Raw genomic sequence first — 22,421 nt, 5'->3', positions numbered from 1 at the left:
AATGTGTCAACACAATCAGTCCTGTAAGATATATTTCTTGTTTGATTGAATGTAATGTTCAAAACATGTCTGGTAGTTGAGTTCTGCAAGATAAGCAGTCAACAGTCTACCTTTCACAATCACTGCATATTCTAGAACTCATTACTAGTTTTGTTTGTTTTTGTTTAATTCCTCCTTTATTTGACAAGTGTCGCTTCCTCCCATAAGTTTTAGCATCCTGGCTATGTAAACTCTCAATGCGCGCCGGGAGAGGGCCAGGACCTGAGGTCGGCGCCCTGCCACAGTAACACAATCCCCTATCTGTCCACACACACTCGCCACACTCAATGGCAACCATTCTGTCCGTCCAGCCGCACATAATTGATGTTATTTTTCCTCCGCACAAGCCACAAATGTTTGCATTCCTCGGCACTCTGCAATTCCGACATGATCCCTCAGGCACTGGGTGACAAGCGCAGTATAAAGACCCAAAGAGAAATACACCAAGATGAATTCAGTCTAAAAAAACATTTAATTTAAATTAATAAAATGCTAAGAGACCTTCTTGTTTGGTTTCAATAGACTCCAAGTGAGTTTTTCATTACTCAAAACTTGATTGCTTTATTGAACACAAGCTTTAAACGGACCACCATTAATTAAGTCAATCTCTTCTTGATGAAACGCAACTTGTAGGAAAATGTTGATCCTTCAGGAAGGTGTTTGTGTAACAATAGTGAGGATAGAGTGCTGCAGAGTTGAAGCCAATACCCCAAAACAACACTTAAAGTTGCATTAAAACCGTTTTAGGTATAGTGCAATATCAATTTTAAATGCATTACAATGATCTGTTGTAAGAATATGTGTCAACGATAAAAATACATATGGTCACCTGTCTCTCGAGAACTCCCATCGTGGATCTTCAGGAAGGTCATACTCAGGAATCGGGTCATCGTGTGCTGAACTCCGCCGTGTGGTGATACGTACAAGAGGTGTGTTGGAGTTCATAGAAGCACTGGAGTCAGCTGACACCTATAGGTAAAAAAAGATTGGCTGATCACCACTATCTAGGTTCAAAGGTCAGAAAGCCTAAAACATGAGAAGAGGAGTCACTTAAAACTGCGTCTGTAAGACTTATATTGACATTACCATCAATATTGGCAATTCGGCACACTGATATGCTTGATTTCTAAAATGTCTGTTTTATCTTAACAGATATGAATCAGTTTTGATTACATTGAGCACAAAGAATGTGTGATAGATAAGCAGCCTTGCATTTGTCTTTTTTTCCACCCTCACCTTACCTCCACACTGGACTCAGTCTGCATGCAGGGGGCAATCCAACACTTTTTTGATTTCACTTGAGGGGAAAGCATGACTTAAACACACACACATCATGAAAATCTAGTGTAGTAAATTTTATGTAGTAGAGTTGACACTGAAGTGGAGTTTCTAGTTAAGGATATATTAGGTTTCACCAGTCATGCATCTTTTTTTAAATGATTAAAATCTTGAATATTTCATACTGTATGATTTATAATAGGTTACACTACAGCCTCCTGAGAACCAGCTAGCTCTGCAATTTGTTTTTGGTCTATTTTATCAGAGAAAAAAGCAGCCATGACCAGCATATGACTTAATATGCTGGTCCTCAGGGGGACATGCTTTAAAGCTATAGTGTTTTTATGAAATGTGGCTGATGTGCTCCTCTAGAGGTGTTAATGCAATCGAACTCTTTATCTACTTTCTGTTACCTGGCGGCGCAGAGGGATCTGTTTGCTCAGTTTGTGAACTGCAGGTTGGCCGCCAAAGTCTGGTTTCTTGGCCGTGTTCCTCATGCGGCACACCACCACGATGCCCACCATACAGGCGATGAGGAAGACGCCTGCACAGTAAATAGCAATCTCCACATAGTCGGGTGGAAGGGGCTCTGCATTTTTCTCTGCAGCTAAAGCAAATAAAGGAAAGACAGTGAGATGGATTACTTAATTGGAGGAAGAGATATGATGGATGTTCTCCATTCAAATAAACACACATGGGTACAAGATAGACAGAGACAGATGCCACACTAGTGACTCATGTGTAAATGTAATCACCATTAACCTTAAACTAAACTGTTTCTCTTCTCCAGGTACCAGCACGCCAACTGTATCATGTGAGAGATGAGCTAATGTAAGCACACCAAGAAAAGGACAACACCTGCCTCACTTAATTTCACGCACGAGAGATTGCAAGCTCATGGATGAAAAAACTAAGAAAACTAACTTATTTTGTGGGCATTAGTGCTCTAAAGATGGGATGCGCCACAGTGTATGAATCCTCAAAATCACAAGCATGCTGTTTTTTAGTGTGCGTCTAATCAAGAAGCCTAGTGGCCATCCAGATGGGGTGAGGCTACATGTGGGAACCTTATGAGCCAAAAAAATAAAATAAGGCGTAGGCTTGTGGTGGATATAAAGCCTGTTGAGGGGTAATATATATTACATATTACTCCCTGAGTGAGTGTCTTATTGAAGCAGTATTAGGACTAAAGGTAAAATTAGGAAAGGACAGAACCGTCACCCTTCTCTACAGACCTGCCATAAAATATGTGTTTGAAACACTTAACTAATAAAAAGAAGAAGTGGAATGTGTCCTTGTTTTGTTACTTCTCTATTTTAATACAAATTACACACTTTCATATATCAGACATCTATTCTCGTAAAATCAAGACTTTATTCTAATTAAATATTAGACTATTTTTACTTAATGTGATTTTAATGTCATATGAGCAACAATCTAGCATTAGGAAGGATTGACAATAGTTGGCAGTCAACTACTGTCAGTGAATTTAAAGCCATGACAGGAATCCAACCTTCCATCTTGATGTGCCCAAGAGCTAGCTTCTGTAGCCGAGGATCGGACCGCCAAGTGCCCTGCCGTCGGCTGCCGCCCAGCTCACAATACACCCGACCTCTATGGCCCCTGCCATGGGTGGTGAGCCCATTGGAGGGGGGACCCACGTTGCCTCTTCGGGCTGTGCCCAGCCGGGCCCCATGGGGACAGGCCCGGCCACCAGGCGCTCGCCATCGTGCCCCACCTCCGGGCCTGGCTCCAGAGGGGGGCCCCGGTGACCCGCGTCCGGGCGAGGGAAATCTGGGTCCTTTATTTTTATTCGTCATGGAGGTCTTCGAGCTGCTCTTTGTCTGATCCCTCACCTAGGACCAATTTGTCTTGGGAGACCCTACCAGAGGGCATAAAGCCCCCGGACAACATAGCTCCTAGGATCATTGGGACACGCAAACTCCTCTACCACGGTAAGGTGGCAGCTCAGAGAGGAGTTGCTGAGGTAGTTAAAAAGCTCCTCGGTGGCAAGGCCCCGGGGGTGGATGAGATCCGCCCGGAGTTCCTTAAGGCTCTGGATGCTGTGGGGCTGTCTTGGTTGACAAGACTCTGCAGCATCGCGTGGACATCGGGGGCGGTACCTCTGGATTGGCAGACCGGGGTGGTGGTTCCTCTCTTTAAGAAGGGGAACCGGAGGGTGTGTTCTAACTATCGTGGGATCACACTCCTCAGCCTTCCCGGTAAGGTCTATTCAGGTGTACTGGAGAGGAGGCTACGCCGGATAGTCGAACCTCGGATTCAGGAGGAACAGTGTGGTTTTCGTCCTGGTCGTGGAACTGTGGACCACCTCTATACTCTCGGCAGGGTCCTTGAGGGTGCATGGGAGTTTGCCCAACCAGTCTACATGTGTTTTGTGGACTTGGAGAAGGCATTCGACCGTGTCCCTCGGGAAGTCCTGTGGGGAGTGCTCAGAGAGTATGGGGTATCGGACTGTCTGATTTTGGCGGTCCGCTCCCTGTATGATCAGTGTCAGAGCTTGGTCCGCATTGCCGGCAGTAAGTCGGACACGTTTCCAGTGAGGGTTGGACTCCGCCAAGGCTGCCCTTTGTCACCGATTCTGTTCATAACTTTTATGGACAGAATTTCTAGGCGCAGTCAAGGCGTTGAGGGGATCTGGTTTGGTGGCTGCAGGATTAGGTCTCTGCTTTTTGCAGATGATGTGGTCCTGATGGCTTCATCTGGCCAGGATCTTCAGCTCTCGCTGGATCGGTTCGCAGCCGAGTGTGAAGCGACTGGGATGAGAATCAGCACCTCCAAGTCCGAGTCCATGGTTCTCGCCCGGAAAAGGGTGGAATGTCATCTTCGGGTTGGGGAGGAGATCTTGCCCCAAGTGGAGGAGTTCAAGTACCTCGGAGTCTTGTTCACGAGTGAGGGAAGAGTGGATCGTGAGATCGACAGGCGGATCGGTGCGGCATCTTCAGTAATGCGGACGCTGTATCGATCCGTTGTGGTGAGGAAGGAGCTGAGCCGGAAGGCAAAGCTCTCAATTTACCGGTCGATCTACGTTCCCATCCTCACCTATGGTCATGAGCTTTGGGTTATGACCGAAAGGACAAGATCACGGGTACAAGCGGCCGAAATGAGTTTCCTCCGCCGGGTGGCAGGGCTCTCCCTTAGAGATAGGGTGAGAAGCTCTGTCATCCGGGGGGAGCTCAAAGTAAAGCCGCTGCTCCTCCACATCGAGAGGAGCCAGATGAGGTGGTTCGGGCATCTGGTCAGGATACCACCCGATCGCCTCCCTCGGGAGGTGTTTAGGGCACGTCCGACCGGTAGGAGGCCACGGGGAAGACCCAGGACACGTTGGGAAGACTATGTCTCCCGGCTGGCCTGGGAACGCCTCGGGATCCCCCGGGAGGAGCTGGACGAAGTGGCTGGGGAGAGGGAAGTCTGGGCTTCCCTGCTTAGGCTGCTGCCCCCGCGACCCGACCTCGGATAAGCGGAAGAAGATGGATGGATGGATGGCATCTTGATGTGAAGCAAAAACACTCCTTCCTTTAGTGTGGGTTAAGCTGCTAAAAGCTACTCAAAAATTGTCTACATTTGATCCTCTGGTATGCATAATTGCAGGCTTGTTGTGGAGCAATGAGCTAAAATAGTATGACAAGAAGTTGATAAATGAACACAAACAAACCGTCATTAGCATGCATGCGTTTTTGTTTAGAAACTGACAGTTGCTGGCCCTTGATAATTGAGAAAGCAAAACCAACTTCATGCACAGGTTGAGCTTTAACTTTCCTTCTTTATTTCTATTAGAAATAAAGCTTCAAAAACCGACAATTATCATAGCCAGGAGAAGAGTGAAGAGAATGTGCTGCACTCAATTCCAGAGCATAAAAGAAACTCATGCAATGAGATATTTTACATGTTAAATTGGAAAAAAAAATTGGTACTCCTTAAGGAACAGGAGAGAGATGTGACAGAGGGGAACGTGGAAGACAAACCCTTCCCTCCCTTTGGAGTCTGTAGACACTCAAGCTGCTCTGGGAGCTCCACTTCCGTCCCTGAGTTATAATAATTTGTCTGCAAACGAGCCTCTTATCTGCATTGAGCTTTCAACAGCTCTCCAATCCAGACAATATTAAAGAATATATGCCCCTTGATGCTCTTGCATGACATTATCTTGGATTTTGACCATGCAAGTTCATTAGATTAGAGTAATTGACAATTGGAGCTGTGTGCCTTGTGCTTCAGAGGGAGGACATGTTTGACTATGCTGATGGAAGAAAAAGAATAAGAAGAGAGTAAAATAGTGTATATACCTGGAAGCACCGTCAACCAAGCAGTGTGATAGGAGATCCCAATAGAATTACCCGCCAAGCACGTATACTCCCCAGCAGCTTCAAATGTTACATTGGGCAAGTAGAGAACTTCTATCTCCTTATCTGTGGTGTTTACACCCGCGGTCTGGGGAGAGGAAGAAGAAGGAGGAGGTGGAAAAGAAGAAAGAGAGGGTAAAAGATAAGAGATGGGGAGGGTTGGTGGAAAGCAAGGTCACAGAGAAAGATGGGGGAGAACAGAGGGAGAAGAGAATACAAATGAGACCCAAAACACCAAGAAAGAAATAAGGGTGGTGTCCATCGTTGAATCCCTTATATCGGGTGGGCGTTATGGGATGGCAAAGTGGGGTGTAACAAAAGACATGGAAAGCCCAATGTGTCACCAAAACAAGGGAATATAAAACCAACATTAAATAAACCAAAAAAACTTCCCATAACAAGAGACTAATGCTAAAGCAGTCTAATGCGTACATTAGACCAGGCACATGCACAGACAAACACACAGAGAACTAGTACATCAACTATATATTGACACAGCCTACAGGTGAGGAAGACAGAAACAAAATAAGTGTTGTGATGATTTTAGTGTGAAGGTAAACAGCTCCGCCTCCAAGACTGAACCAGCCTCAGCAACTGAAACACAAATGTCTAATTAGGGGAGAGAAGGTTGTGAGGACCCAGGAAAGACACCACCAACAGGACCGCCACAGCACAGCAGGCCAAGGATGAAGCCCAGGAAACCACACCAGGAGAGGAGGGGTTGGGGGTGGGTCACGTCTTTGGGTTACCTGGTATGACCGTCAGCCAGCCTGACTGACTGGCTTCGCCTATATAATTGGAGACTTTACAGATATACTCCCCAGCATCATCCTCCGTCACGTTGGAGAGGGTGAGCACCTCCACGTCAGAGCTGTTAATGCCTGAACGCTGAAATTCACAGATTATTACAGAAACGGGTCAAAACCTGAAGCATACAGACATGTAACATGACGACAACAGCTACAAGAATGCATTAACAGGACAAGGTAGAAGACACCAGGAACCACTACAGAAAAGACCTGTTAATATAAAGGGGAGGAAAGATTATCATCATCATCATCATCAGTTTGCTGCTGTCACTAGGGAAATAATAGAAAGAAAGGGTGGAGGAATTAGAATAAAATCAAAGGAATGTACCTTGAGCACTTTGACATAAGGGTTCCCATCGGGACCATTGCGACTCCCATTTTGAGAGATGTGTTTCAGCCACTGGATATGAGGTTGGGCATCACTGTACACTTTACAGACAAAACGGGCGTCCTCTCCTACATAGACAGTCGTGTTGGCGGGCAGGCCAGCTTGAAGAATGGGCCGGTGAGGCGACCGCTCTGTGGAGAGAGAAGGGTCTGTTGAGTTGAGGTGCAAGTTTTAGCTGTGATTTGCCTAAAAATAAATGTGAAAGATCTTTGCAATACTATAATTGGTTGCAGTAATTTGATACGTCTACTTGTGTAGAATGGAACTAACTATCACCACATCAGTTTATCCACCCGAAACACATCTTTCTGCACCATGCAATGGGTGACCGACCTAAGTGTTAAAATGAACTTCGTTTTTTCTGACTTATAAATGGTGTTACAAAGATGGATACTTGTGTTAAACAATAACTAAGCGCAAATCAAAAGGTTCATGCATTTTGGCGTGAGCTTGCACACAGTTTTGGATGCCTCTGTTAGCTGGGTTTTGCAGTCTGCCTACATTTTGACATCACAGTGAGGTGGACATACTTATTTGAACTTTAAGTCAAGCTCTCAGTCTAACTCCTCCCCCTCTACTTCAGGCAATGAGGAAACAAATAAAAAAGTAGAATAAAAGTATTATATTTGTCTAATCGTGGAATCCGCATAATAACAGCTGCTAAACAGGTCTAAATCGACTGGAGAGTGTGCAAGTCTACCTAATGTTGTGACCGGGTTAATCTATATATTATTAAGTAAATTTTTGACCGTGTCTGGACAAAAATAGTGGTGACAACTTCAAGATATATATTTAAACGGTTTTCATTTTCTAAAGATAAAATATGACACCTTTGTAAAGGATGGGCGTGGTTTCATTTGCAGTCTAGAAACACCTCCGGAAACAAACATCTTGCATACAGACTCATAAAAACAGGTTATAAATGTGACTGTTGAGTTAAATTTACGCAAAATTTACACCAAAGAAAATCCAATATATACTATCTAGACCACAAGGAAGTGTTTTAAATGTAGACTAAAATCATACCTGTCTCTTTTAGCAATAGACTACTACAGTGCCTTACTACGCGACTGTTGTTTTTCAATGTTGGTCTTTGGCTATATGTCCTCCATTGTTGTCATTAGCTACCTATTAGTCTGCTTTGTAGAACTAAATTAGGTGTTACACTCTGTTGGAGTGGTGTACTGACACTACTTACATTGCTGACGCAGTTATATTATTCCACCTATATGCACCCCATGGCGGAAACATAAGCCACAAGAACTGTACGACTTCGTAGAAATGTAGTTCTAGTGTCATTAAATGTCTGTGCACCAGATGGATGTCCATTGCTTTTACATGTTCATAGTATTTCCAGGACCTCTTAACTCTGCAAAGATTTTCCAGCAAACTCAGACATGTAGAAACATGACAGTTCTCATCTTATCTTAAAAGAATTTGGCAAGCCTCACACTATACAAGGAGGTGGACATATATCCTTTAAGGTATTCAGGCTGGAGGAGGACGTCCATTAAGTTAGGTGTTTATATTGCATCTGAGTAGCGGAGTATGCTCACATAAGTGAAGCACCTTCCTTGTACCCCCAATGTCCTGCTATTTGCATTCCCAAGCAGGCAAACGTTTGGCCTATGAATCCAAACAGAGCGAGACCTGTTGAACAATGCTCCCTTTCAAACAGCGCCAGGCCGTCACAAGCGCGCTGAGGAGCATACCAACCCCCACACTGACAGCAACCACTCGCTGCCATCACTTACATACAACACACAGAATGATATCACCTACAGCCTGACGCACTGTGATGCCTTTTTAAAACAAAGCCTGAAAGTTCATTCTGTGAACTGAACTGTGTGCATGTATGAGCATGTGCATCTATGAGTTGGGTGAGGCTTATGGCTAATGGTCAGCGTGTGAGGATGTGGTAAGAGCTATAGACTGAATGACTAAAAGACAAAAGGAATTAGGGGACTCACTAAACGAAGAGAAGTAATGAACAGTTGGAAAGTGTCTCCTTGCTTGTCTTTACACTCTATCTTTCTGCAATGTGTAAGATAAGATGATTACCTCTCCTCCTCCTCATCCTTAACCCTCCTCCCTTATTATCTCTCTCGTGCACTTTTTATATTACTTATATTCTCTCCCTTTAAATCTTTTACAGAGCTAGGGGTTCACAAGGTTTATCATACTTTTCCAAAGTTAATGTAAAACTGCTAGCAATAATAAAATAACTGGCAAAAGCCGAAGAATTTGTCACCATCTAATGTCCTGTGAAAGTATGCTCAACCGGAACAATCATTAAGGGGGTCATTGGCAAGACATCCCATCCTTCACACAAGGGGGCTATACTGAAGGAGGGAAGACGTCAATTTCATACAGGAACCCAAATAAAACCCTCCCTGAAGCATGATGGGGATTCATTTCCAGTATGAAAGGAAACAGTACATCCATTGATCAATTATTAGCAGGGAATGTTAATTTAAGAATTTATTTGGTCATCACTAGAAACCTGTTTGCTCCTAAAAAAGCTGATAAAGAGATTAAAAGTAGAAGAGAACCAGGCGACGTTTGTTGTGGCTCGATAAGAAGCTATAATTTATTGTTACATTTCAAAATCTTTGATTAGATCTATTTCAGCAAATGATATTAATCATTTGTTTAGTTTATATTTTTTTATGAAAAGGAGACAAAGGCCAGGTGAACTCTAGCACACTCAGCTCTAAAAGGACAGGTGTGGGCTGAGGGATAGTAAGGGAGCAGCATGGCACAGGACAACAAGCAAAAACCGTCACAGCAGCCAGTGTGTGTGTCCTTTTTGACAACCCCTTTCCCCACCCCTCACGATATATGTCTTTTCATCGTGCATGTCCCTAATGGTTGTCCAACTGTTGTCCTTTCTGAGCCAGAATTCACTGGTTTCTCCTTGTTTTCACAGCTTAGACTGATAAGAGCAGACCTTTCTGTCTATTTCCCCTCCTTTTCTCTTCCAAAGTCTCTCCCCTCCCTTTGTCACAGCACTATAAAGGGGTAAAATGAAGCAAGAGGTTGCAGGGGGCAGTGGCTGTGGAGCCAGACATTTAAAGGCTTTACTGCTCAGCTATAAAACGAAACAAATACAGAAATATGCAGTCTAAAGCAGAGATTTGGCTCACGAGCGGACCAGAGCAGGGGGCCTGAATTAGGGAGCATGAGCGTGTATGAATGTGCGTCTGGCTATACACTCATTGTGCAAGAAGCCTCAAGTATTTAGTTTGATAAACCACTGCCTGTTAGAGAGAAGTACTGTTGAAAACATGGTCTGCTAAGGACAATGGTGAGAGTTTGAGAGGCATGTATGACTAGTGGAACCTTAAACATCTTTATGAGGATCAAACATATTCTACTAAATACCATCCCACTTACACTGTATGTATTATTGACTTTTCGTCAGCCAGATAACTGAGTCCATATGCTCTGATTATTGGTATAGTGGGTTAAGCAAGTCCAAAGTAGAGATGATCTGCACTCTAACAGACATACACAAATTGATCCACTATCTTTATCCCAGTGTCTATTGATTCTGCCTACTCGGCAGAAAAACACACTTTGCTTTGTGTGCTCCAAAGGTCATTAGAAAGTGTGGACCAAGTTAAATGTGAACTGTGTGGTAGTAATGATCTGAACGCGCCGGCTGTTATGGACTCAGAGAGGGACATTAAGAGGGACCAAAAAATAATTTAGTCTTTTCTGACTTAAAAATGTTTTTACAATTTTGGATACTCGTGTTAAACAATGCCATAGCGTCAAATCATAAGGTACATGCATTTTGGCATGAGCTTGCATGTAGTTTTGAATGCCACTGTTAGCGAGGTTTTGCAGTGTGGCTGCGTTTTGACGTCAACGTGAGGTGGACATACTTATTTGGATATTCAATCAAGCTCTCAATCAGAGCAGGAAGAGCAGAGCAAAGGTAGTATAAAGTATTATTTTCATCTAATCTTGGCATGCACATAATAACGACATTGTGCGACATGCAGTGGAATAAATGCTGGAGAAAGCAGCTTTTTTCATGCAGGTCTGATACGATCAGAGCGTGTGCTAGTATACCTAATGTTGTGAATGGTTGAATCTATATAATGTTTATGAAGTTCATTTTTGACCATGTCCGAAAAAGAAATTGCAGTGACATCGTCAAGATATATATTCATTCATCCATCCATCCATTTTCTACCGCTTGTCAGTTTCGGGGTCACGGGGGGTGCTGGAGCCTATCTCAGCTGCATTCGAGCGGAAGGCGGGGTACACTGGACAAGTCGCCACCTCATCGCAGGGCCAACACAGATAGACAGACAGCATTCACACTCACATTCACATTCACTTTTCTGGGTGTTGTTGATAAATAGCTTTCGCTATGCATAGTATACACTCACATTCACACACTAGGGCCAATTTAGTGTTGCCAATCAACCTATCCCCAGATGCATGTCGTTGGAGGTAGAAGGAAAACAGAGTACCCGGAGGGAACCCACGCAGTCACGGGGAGAACATGCAAACTCCACACAGAAAGATCCCGAGCCTGGGCTTGAACTCAGGACCTTCGTATTGTGAGGCACATGCACTAACCCCTGTGACACCGTGCTGCCCGATATATATTCAAACACTGTATATTTTCAAAAGATACTTTTGGAGGGGTTTGGATGTAGTTTCATTTGCAATCTTGGAATGAACATCTTGCAGACAGACTAACAAAACGTGTTATAAAAGTGATTGTGGAGCAAGATTTACAACTATCAAATTTACAACAAAGCATATACATAAACATATTACTAGACCAGGGGCTCTTAACCTTTTTTACCTCGGGGGCCCAACTTTTCCACTATGAAGGGCCCTGGCATCTACTCAAAAGGTGATACCGAATTAGTCATCAATTATATGAAAGCATGTGTTAAATAAATAATATTTTTTTGTGATTAACACAGTAACATTAGGTAAATGTCAGGCTGATTAGAAAAATAAGTACTAACCAACTATACTTTAAAAGAAGTGACTAATAAATACTAATGAAAAATAATTGTATACACAATTATATAGTGCTAAAAATGTTTTTAACTAAACTGTAAATAAAGTATAGCTCAAATGAAAATGCAGCTTCACCATCATTTTTTATAATTTTTGCGCTTAAGAAACTTCTCTATGTGATTAGCTTAACACTTCTTCTGTTTGTTTGAGATTATTACTGCCACAAGTGGTGTAAAAGTTAAATGATCATTTAATATTGATATCATGCAAACCATTTGGAATTGATCCCAATCATCTATTTCAATTGCTTACTCAGATCATTATCATGCTGGGGTTTCAATAAATAACTATAAAAGTTGAAGCCTATGACATGCGGACACTGTTATTTTCGCACCTTTGTCTAAGAGTCACTGATTAATCAAATACGCACTCATTTGTCAATGCCAGAATTCTTTCTTCCATCGGCTTCGCCTTCCTCTACCCTTCCTGTGTGAGCTCTAAGATTTGTATGTTTATGTTGCTACTGACCCACAACATCCAGGGTGTAGGTGTGGTTGATGGCTCCAAACTCATTCTCCACTAGACAGGTGTAGTTGCCCTTGTCTGATGGAACCACACTCTCCATGATCAGAGTCCAGTGCTGGCTTCGTATCTGTAAAAACAAGGCAGTGATTAAGAACATAATAATTAAACATTTTGAAAAAGCTCAGGTACAAACAAGTATTCCAATGAGCGCCCAATGGTTAGACAGACAGAATAAAGTGACACAAAACCAGTAAGGGTAATCTTGCTAGTACAAATCCCACCCTTTGTCTTAACCTCCAAGGACCTGGCGTCCACATACTTTATGTCAAGGCTATTCAACTACATAAGGGCAAGGGTTCAGGGACTGGACATCGAAATGTGGATGTTTTGTCAGAAAGTGCCTACACTGGTTACCTTTCACACTGGGCTATCAATAAATTCATTATTAAGCCCTTGCTACTCGTTCCCAGCATGTGCAGCAAGACAGATAGTTAACAGCATGAAGAAACAGAAGATCCAGAAGTTTTGTTGAGGATTGATGTTCCTCCTTTTTAAATTATGTTCCTTCCTAATTTTATTTATTTACACTTCTTCCTTCATTTAGGTCTGTAAGACTAAAACTATAACATAAAATAAACATTACAAAAGTATATTGTGTATTACATACATAAATAATGCCCATTGTGTATTTTACATAAATAAAATAGAAGGTTTAGTGTTAATACATTCACACAATAAAATATGGATGCTTACGCATATAGAAATTAAAAACATCCACAGCAAACATGAATGTGGCTAAACACAATTAAACCTAAGGTGTAGCGTTATCGCACTCTACTGGTAAAATGTTGCGCTACATGTATTAAACGAGCTTTGTGCGCCAGAGTTACTCAGACACATAACATGACCACGACTACTAGAGACATCACAAAGTCATATATTTAAATACAAAACAAATGTAATATATTTATGCAATATATTTACTTACAAAGATCTGACCAAGTTTTGTGATGAAGCTTACACGTGTGGATTTCTACCGTTGTTGCTGGTCTGAAACAGTGTTCGCTGCTGAAGATGTCTAGCAGAAAACAATGACTCAAGCAGTGGCTTGGGGCAGAACTATCAAAATTTGTTGTCCAGTCGCTGTTAAAAGTCAGATTTTCGCCATTTATTTAGATTTGTTTTTAAAGTGTACAGTGCCATTTTTTGAGTACTTTTCTTCTCCTAATCTCATTGCTGCTTCATTGTGACACATTTGCCTCACTGTTTCTCCCTGCAGGGTGACAGGTACTGCATACATGAGCCAGCCTAGTTTTAATGGTTTGGTTGGGTGATGTTCGGCGGGCCAAATGAAAAACTTTGGTGGGCCTTATGTAGCCCGCGCCCCGCCAGTTGAAAAGCCCTGCAGTATGTGGACCACAATGCAACATTTTTCTCTACAAAACCTTGGTTTTGACTTAAGAGGACTTTATACAGTCAGTTATTGATGGATAAAGTGCATACCACATCACATGCTAGATTCAAGATGGCTAAAAACACATCCAAAAGTTCAGATGGCAATTTTCAACTTGTTTTTGTTTTTATACTAATTGGCTTCGAAAGAGCCCAAATACCCAATATAAATTAAAAATGCATGCCATAGAAAAGATAGATTCTTAGAAGGCTACAGACACTATGCTTCTTCCTACTCCTTTATGGACATGTAATGAGAAACTGTGTGTATGTGATGCACCACATTGTAACTCTATGCATGTACAAAATAAACTAATACCAAAGACGTTTCATACGTATTATCATTAGAATATGCAAAATTCACATTAACAACCAAACAATCTAATTATTTCGATCTACAAGCAGAGACTGTTGCAAGACAAGCCCACATTTCACACAAAGAGGAGATTATTCCACAGGGTTGGGCTCAGGTATAGCTTTTGTCCAACATTTGTTGACAAAAAAAAGGAAATAAGCTACCCGTGTTTTTTTCTAGCAGGCTGACTGTATCAATTTTCGCCTGGCTGTTTTTGTCTACATTGTGAAAAACCTGCAAAAGGCGGAGTAGATGCAACTTTACCAGTTTCATTAACACAATCTACACCCTATACTCTCCTGGCAAGTATCTTCGAAGAAGTTGTCTGTGGAATTATTCTTATGACAAAGCAAAATAGAGCTGCCACTCCCAGGATGTAAAAGGTCCTATTCCTGCTTTGTAACAAGAAACCTAATGTTTTAATAATTGTAATGGATTAGATTTATATGGAACTTTTCTAGACACGCAAAGCGCTTTACAGAGAGAACTGAGAACCCATCAGTCTTTCACTCCACAGTCACACTTTGATGGTGATGAGCTACATTTGTAGCCACAGCTGCCCTGGGGTGGACTGACGGGGTAGACTGACCGATGCGTGACTGCCAATTTGCACCTACACCAAACATTCATGCACATTCATAGACCAGTGTGAGCGGCGCTTGGAGCAAGGTGGGTAAAAAGTCCTGCCCAAGGACACACTGGCCGTGACTAGGATGGCAGAAGCTGGATTCTAACCAGGAGCCCTCAAGTTACTGGACGGCTGCGCTACTATCTGAGCCACAATTGTTAACTTCATTCTAATCTTACAATTACACACAGTTGCTTTGTCACATGCAGGATCAACATAAACCTCCTACAGATGAATCATTAACTATTTAGTGAATCACACGTAATAATAGAATTAGACACTGCAGTCATAGACATACCAAAAGCGAGTGGGACCTGTTTTCCCTAATTTGAGTTACCTCAGCAGTCTCATCTCAACCCTGACTCAACCTCATTTTTCTTTACTGTCTGTGGGGTGTATTCAACCCTTAGGTCCCACGCCTGGCTCTCTAATAGTTACAGTCAGAGACTCTGCAAAGAATCCTGGTGAGAAGCGGCTCAAGGATGAGCAATTCCAATTACACACCAGAAACACTGCCCTCGTGTCGCAAGCAAAGCGTGAAAATGAGGAGAAAGAATAGTAATCATAATCATTACAAAAAAGACTTTGACACCTGTCACGTGCACAATCATCAATAGCTGGAATTATTCGTAGCACAGAGATTAAGAAGTGTGACATCTGAGATTCTTAAAAGTCAGATTTGTTAGTGTTTGTCTTACCTTATAACCTCCCATGCGGTCCTCCTGGCGGAAAGGCCTGCTGTTTTTAAGCCAACTTAGCTTTGGTCGGGGGTTGCCTCCTGCAGCACAGCGGAACTTGACTGTGTTGGCAGCTGGAACCGCATGCAGCTTCTTTTCCATTTTAGCCGACGAAGTCCAGTACGGGGAACCTAGAAAACACAAAGCAGTTTGTGTTCAGTTCGGCTGAAATTCCTAAAAATGTCCTCAATGCTAACGCTTCAGGACCTCGGACACGGAGTATACCAGCCAACAAAGAACACTCCCAGACACCCACCCTGACAACACTAAATGACCCACTGTCGGAATAAAACCACACAGAGCTGCACAGTTTAACAAAAACACAGTATTTTCCTGAAAGTTCCACTCTGTGTTACAGAGTAGGAAAAAACATCGCCTCTAAGGGGGAATGGGCGTGGCCAAGAGGGTTACTGGACCATCACATTCAATTTCATCTCATTCAACTTAGCAGCTTTTCTTTCTCTCTTGACTTCCTCCAATTCCCATAGCCCCCATGTTTATCTGCCCGTCACTTGGCACGATGCAGACAGCAGGAGTACGGATGCTTATCACCCTTGGAAAACCATTATGTGCTGTCAGAGACCAAAACAGAAGTTACCAAAAAAGAGCCCATTAGTTCAGATTGACGACCAAACACTTTTGATGAAATCTGACAGATTTGCTGTGTTGTGTTTGTTTTCCCCCATTTTTGTCTTTTAGACAGCTGGATTTTCCTCCCAGCACCCCGCCCGCCACTTTCTCCCTGCACCTGGTGTCGTGATTACCAAAGCAGATGGGACTGAGAGGGAAAGAGAAAGTTGAACAACAACGTAAACGGCCTACCACGCCATCACTTCCTCTCTTGTATAGCAGACAAGCAACAGAGGGAATTCCCACTAATAAGTCCACAACTGCCGTCAAACATATGTTTATCGCCCAGGAGAATATTAACTCTCTGTAGAGCCTGTCCAGTCTGCGTATTATCATATTTTTTTTCTGGCATCTACATCCAGACAAGCAGCACATACTTGGATAGCAAAGTCAGTAAACAGCATTCTTCTTTCCTGGATAGGTGCATACAGTGTATGCTCAGTGCTCAAACTATAATTAGTCATTCCTCTGAAATCCCTTCACCCTCACTATCTGTATTGCTCTTCCTCTGTATCTTCACCCCTCACTGTCTTCAATTCCACTCTCCTTGTCAGCACTGCTTCCATTCCCACAGACTCCGATTAGGTGAAGACTGTCACATTGCAAGCCTGTCTCTCCGAAACGACCTTTGACCCTAAAGTGGCAGCCAGGTTAGAGGATGAGGCTGAGACATGAAAGGTGAGCGCTGCTGTTTCCCATGCCCTCCGTCCGGAGGGGCAGAACTTCAAACAAAATGACCCTCCAACCTCTCACCGGATGAAGTGGCCAACTGCTGTGGCGCCCAGGACCCCCTGTTACCCTGATGCGCCATGCATCTGGAGCCACAGTCATGGCTGGTTATCCTATGATGGCTCGGGGTGAGCAGAGGTTATCTAACTCCTGGACTATGAGTCAACCTTTTTTTTTCTTTCATAAAGTCCTCCTGAGAGCTAAGTCACTGTTCCAAAGTAGTAATTCAGTGTTGTCATATCCCATATCTGGTCAGGCTGCACAAATCACTACTGTACAATCTGAGCATATGGGAAAAAAACATCCACAGTACCGTTTCAAGTCGAAACTATGGGTAATCTTGGGTGAAAAACAAGTATCTGCACATGGAAAGTTTGCTCCTGTTTTCATCTTTTAGGAAATATTCTTCATCTACTCCAAATAGTGTTCAAATGTGCTGTTAAAGTGGGAGTATATTCATCCAAGAAATGAAGCGCAAAAATTGGGGAAATGTGGTTTTGTTTGAATTGCTGTAGTAACTTCCTGCACATCCTTTATTTTGCTCACATTTAACCCAGTGTATGAGAAAAAAATATTGGCTATTCTTTTAAAACAGTATGCAGATTTATTTAAATGTGAGGCCCACCAACAGCAAATGTAAACCATAATGAGGATTGTTGTCAACAAGAGAAATTGTAACAAATGTGTAGCTCATTGCCTTCTTTATGACATCAGCATGAGCCACCCGCATTTTCCCTCAAGTGAAGAGGCTCGGCATGTCTCCTCTAAAACCTTCGACTGCTAACCAGAAAAACTCTCATTTTATGTCTTTCATAAACCAAGATTTTTTGCTCAATCTTACTTATTGAGTGGAATGAATAAACTTTTCATGATTTTCCAGAAATAATTAAAAGCCATGAACAACAAAAACAACAACAACAATACAGGCCCATTCTTACCATGCCTACAAGCTCACACTCTGCTTCAGGCCTCAACTTGGGGCCTAAGCATCATACTACACTCAGAGAAAACGTTTTTTTGTCCAAAAAAAAACGCCCTTATCTTGCCTCCACCATCCTCTCACTAATTTGTTTAATAAATAATCCCATTTATGAATATTCAACACCACAAAGCAAGACAATGCATGTATTGGAACAACAACATTACTTGTGGTTTATTACCAACATAATTATTTTCATTTTCCCCTCTACTGTGTTCTTGCTGGGTTTCTTCCCTATTTTAAATGGTTTTCAGGCAATTATGGTGAGCCCGAGAATACAGGCGGAGGAGCACTGATGGTATAGCGTGGTGCGTGTGGAGAATTTTAACAAGATGTGGAACCCCTCATCTTCTCTTCAGCCCATTTTTGAGAGTGTGTATGCGGACATTGCATGTGTGTGTGTGTGTGTGTGTGTGTGTGTGTGTGTGTGTGTGTGTGTGTGTGTGTGTGTGTGTGTGTGTGTGTGTGTGTTTGGCTCCGTAAACATATTACTAGCACAGACACACGTGGATAAAACTTTCCCTTCTCGTGCACACACACATTCAAATACACAAGCTCATCAGGTGAGTAACTGGGTCCACATGGGTCTCTTCTATAATAGATGAGCCCAGCTGACTGACTGGCTTGCTGGATGGGTCCATGAGGCCTGTCTACCTAATGGAATGTCAGGAATCTCCGTATTCCCTGGAGCATCTCACACTCACACACACGCCTAGCATAAGTCTAGACAAGAATGGTCAGCAGTTAAGCGGGTGCACACGTTTTGGTGTTACAAACTTCTGCTCATTGTAAATCCCAGTAGAATTAGGCGGCTCAACTCGCTGTCTTTCCTTTACCATGATCCTACAGTATTAACTACAGTAATAAAACACTGCCAATATTGCTTTCGTTGAGTATAGAAACAATATGTAGTCATTTGATTCGAACAGTTTTAAAATAATAATCGGCTTAGCGCCACTTTGTTCTACTCGCATTGGGTTGGGGCGGTCGATTTTTTACTTCAAAATAATACAATAAAATGTCTTAGTGGGAACAGGTTAGGACACTCAAACAACAACAATAATAAAGGAGATTGATGTCAATTTTCTTTACTTTTCAATATATGAAAAGTTGAATACGGTACGGAGGCCTATTTTAACCCTAACCCTAAACCCTAAAGAGGACTGCAGGGCAGCAAGAAAACGGACCTGTTGCAGCATGGAGCGTTCATGTTCAAAGCTTCATCTTTATTGTTATTTTTGAAGTCCAAATACCTCCATATTGCGCTTCACGCACTCTTTACTAACCAGAAAAATTGCCACTTTTGGCATTCTTCCTCTCCTGACTGTTAGTGCTTGTATGTGCTCTGTGTGTGCGTGTTGACACACTTAAGATGCGCCTCGGCTTTGTATGCCACCGCCGTACGACAGCATACAGATTAAATAAAACTACCGGTATTTTCAAAGACAGTATAGTACCTTTTTTAATTAATTAGCACCGCTGTACTTTATTAGTACCGCTATACCGAACAACCCAGAGCTTTTAAAGTAAAGGAAACTGCCGACAACAACTTGGCCATTTAAGCACTAACAGTAGTTAGTGGATGGGAGTATAAGTAATTTGTCCCTTCCATACTCACTCAGCTGTTCTCCGTCTGCCCCTGTGTCTTCTGATCGCTCTGTATCGTCTTCATCATCCCCCGACGAGATGGCATCTGCACAGAGTAACTAGGGTTACCGCCACCCTTACTCAGGCTGTGGACGTCTGCACACACATATTGTCATATGTATGCAGCCACATTGCAATTTGGTAGACTTGAAGGATATTCTTCAGTGGGAAATTGTATTTAATAGCTTTTGTCCGATGCTATTGTGAAAGTGTGGTGATGATACACACAGAGACTGACAGCAACACGTTGTCAGTACCAACCGAACCCCAAGAAGGAATCCACTCCTTGGACACTTTTTGAATTCAAAGTCTATGCGTCAAAACTCTCAAATCCTGTCCCTTCTCGCCTAGTCCCTGACTCACCTGTGACATTGACTATGAAGCAGACCGCGTCTTTGCCCACGCTGGTGCAGGCGTACAGGCCCGAATCCTTGGACGTGGCATCACGGATCTGCAGCACCTCCTGTTCTATCAGTGTGCGGTTGTTGGTGCCCAGAGAGCTGCCATCTTTGGTCCAGGTGATGATCCCCGTTGACGGCAGAGGGCAGTTCAGCTTCAGAACCTCCCCCGGGTGCAATGAGCACACCGTGGGCTTAGATATTTGGTATTTGTTCGATGCGTCTGGAGAGCGAATGGTGGAGGAAAAGGAGAAGGGGGGGAGATGATGGATGAAAAGGATGCAGAGGTGGGAGAGGAAGAAACAAGCCAAAGTGTAAGAAACAAAAACACCACAACACCACCAACTGGATGCACTTCCATCAACTTATGCAGGCAGTGAAAAAAACAGAAAAGGCCATGTTTCCTAAACACCAGCATGACATACCCACAAAATCCCAGTGAGTCATTTGAAATGGAGCCCTGAGAAAATACCAGCCGTACCAAAACAAAGTGCACAGTGTGATTAGCATTTACGGTGGAGAGCATGCAGTTAAAAGCCAAAGTTATTTGTAGAGTAAAAAATATATATTAATAAAATGCATTGTTAGCAGGTAGTAACTGGATATTGGGTTTTGAGAAAAAGCCTCTTCACCCAATTAACCTTTGCTTAGACGCCAAGCAGTGTGTGTGTGTGTGTGTGTGTGTGTGTGTGTGTGTGTGTGTGTGTGTGTGTGTGTGTGTGTGTGTGTGTGTGTGTGTGTGTGTGTGTGTGTGTGTGTGTGTGTGTGTTTGTGTGCATACAAGTATGGGTGAGTAGGACTGGCGGACAGACAGCCTAAAAAGAGGTAATATATTATACATTAATGTACCTATAAGAGTAAAGAAGCAGACAGAAAGGTTTGTGATGGAAATTGTCAGGAAGAAGAGGGAAGGATGAGGTGCTCTGTTTTGTTGTTTTGTTTTAGGGAAGCTTTCCTTTGTTTCTGTCTGTCTATCTCAACTTCTAGACACTGAAAACTGTCAGAGACATGGCTTCTTTGTTTTCAATATCTCAAAACGTTGTCTGTACTTCGATATATCGGAATAATGGATGTGCTCAAATACAATTCTTTAAAACCCTTTACAGCTGTAAAACTCGAAACAAATTGTGCACAATAGCACAAAAATGTATATAAGTACACAGGGAAAGCAGTAGGAAAAGGGAAAATTGGGTAATGGAATTGCACGGGGATAAATGTGTATTTTCAGCATTTGGCAACAGGTCGACATGTATAATTATGGAGGCTGTGCCACTCCTTGCCTTTCCTGTGCCTTAATACACCATTTTAACTACATTGCACCCACATTATGTCTGGCTGTGTGTATATGTGTGTTAAGTATAATGTATACACATTCTAACCTCAACAGGAAGGGAAATTCTGCTGCAAGCCAGCGGTGAAGGCATGTGTGCATGCCTCTGAATGTTCCCCCTGGGCGAGTAAACACACACAGGTACAGTTCCTGTATTGTATTTTTCTCTCTCTCTCTTTCCTTTGATATGGAAATAATTAACCCCTCCCTCGCCCACCTTGAGCTGCATGTGTGGTCTGATAAGCGGGTGGAGCTCTTTCGATAAATAATTGGATCTGCCTCACACTTTACAGCACTTTTCCATGCTTAGCCCTCTAGCTTTACTTTAACAATTTTAGATTGTGAATGATTGTGTGTTTATATATGTGCCCTGCGATCGGCCCTGCTAATTTTCATTAGCCTGTCAATAAGCTTGTCCATTGTACGTTAGTCAAGTTAAGTCAACTTTATTTATATAGCACGTTTACGACAACTTTTAAATTGAACCAACGTGCTTTACAGGTTAAAAGAGCATAGAGCAAAAAACAAAATAAAAATAAACCAACAAAAAAACATCAAAGGGGAACAGCATTTTTGGGGAAATGTTGTCTATCATTCACAATCATTATGAGAGACAAGAACAAACGTCTGTGTTTTGTTTAAGACTTTAAAGATGATAAAAAGTCTTGCAAGATGCGGCTAATGGGAGTCACCATTGTAACCTTCACCGCAGAGCTCTCTAAAACAACTATAAAACCCTCCATCAACATGTTATATAAATATACATATATATATTAGGGCTGGGCGATATATATCGATATGCACGATATATCGCGGGTTTGTCTCTGTGCGATATAGAAAATGACTATATCGTGATATTCGAGTATGCGTTCTCACGCAGTTGCTTTTAGCTGCGGGCATTACACTACAGGCTCTACTCGCTCTTTCCTGTGTCTCCTTCTCACAGACAGCAAGCGCAGCTTCTACACACGTCACATACTGTCACGACATACGTCACACACGTATACGCCCTCGCGCAGCAAAGAGGTAGCAGCATGGCTAACGTTAGCTGTGATGCTAGCGGTAATATGAGAGAAAGAAGGTGCGAATCTGGTAAAAATTAAGGAATAATTAATTCCCCAAAAAAATAGCAGGGGGTCCATCGTCT

The 22,421-nt window shown here is 42.7% G+C and overlaps 1 protein-coding gene across 6 annotated transcripts in view; it reads right to left on the bottom strand.

Moving 5' to 3' along the window:
* fgfr2 (fibroblast growth factor receptor 2) overlaps positions 1-22,421 on the bottom strand; it is a 67,234-nt gene that overhangs the window by 31,344 nt on the left and 13,469 nt on the right. The window contains exons 3-10 of one of the 6 annotated variants that reach the window (XM_061961407.1): positions 19,910-20,167; positions 19,518-19,592; positions 15,523-15,692; positions 12,393-12,516; positions 6,813-7,003; positions 6,425-6,563; positions 1,725-1,924; positions 869-1,008 (exon numbers count right to left, since the gene is read on the bottom strand). In XM_061961407.1, coding sequence (XP_061817391.1) covers positions 869-1,008; positions 1,725-1,924; positions 6,425-6,563; positions 6,813-7,003; positions 12,393-12,516; positions 15,523-15,692; positions 19,518-19,592; positions 19,910-20,167 — 1,297 coding nt within the window. Of the gene's footprint in view, positions 1-868; positions 1,009-1,724; positions 1,925-5,618; positions 5,764-6,424; positions 6,564-6,812; positions 7,004-12,392; positions 12,517-15,522; positions 15,693-19,517; positions 19,593-19,909; positions 20,168-22,421 lie in introns of all 6 variants that reach the window. The other 5 variants (XM_072916066.1, XM_061961390.1, XM_061961399.1 and 2 more) reach the window with 5 other exon arrangements.

This window comes from Nerophis lumbriciformis, linkage group LG02, assembly GCF_033978685.3.
Source record: "Nerophis lumbriciformis linkage group LG02, RoL_Nlum_v2.1, whole genome shotgun sequence".
Classification (NCBI taxonomy): Eukaryota; Metazoa; Chordata; class Actinopteri; order Syngnathiformes; family Syngnathidae; genus Nerophis; species Nerophis lumbriciformis.
This window is presented reverse-complemented; position numbering and strand designations above follow the sequence as displayed.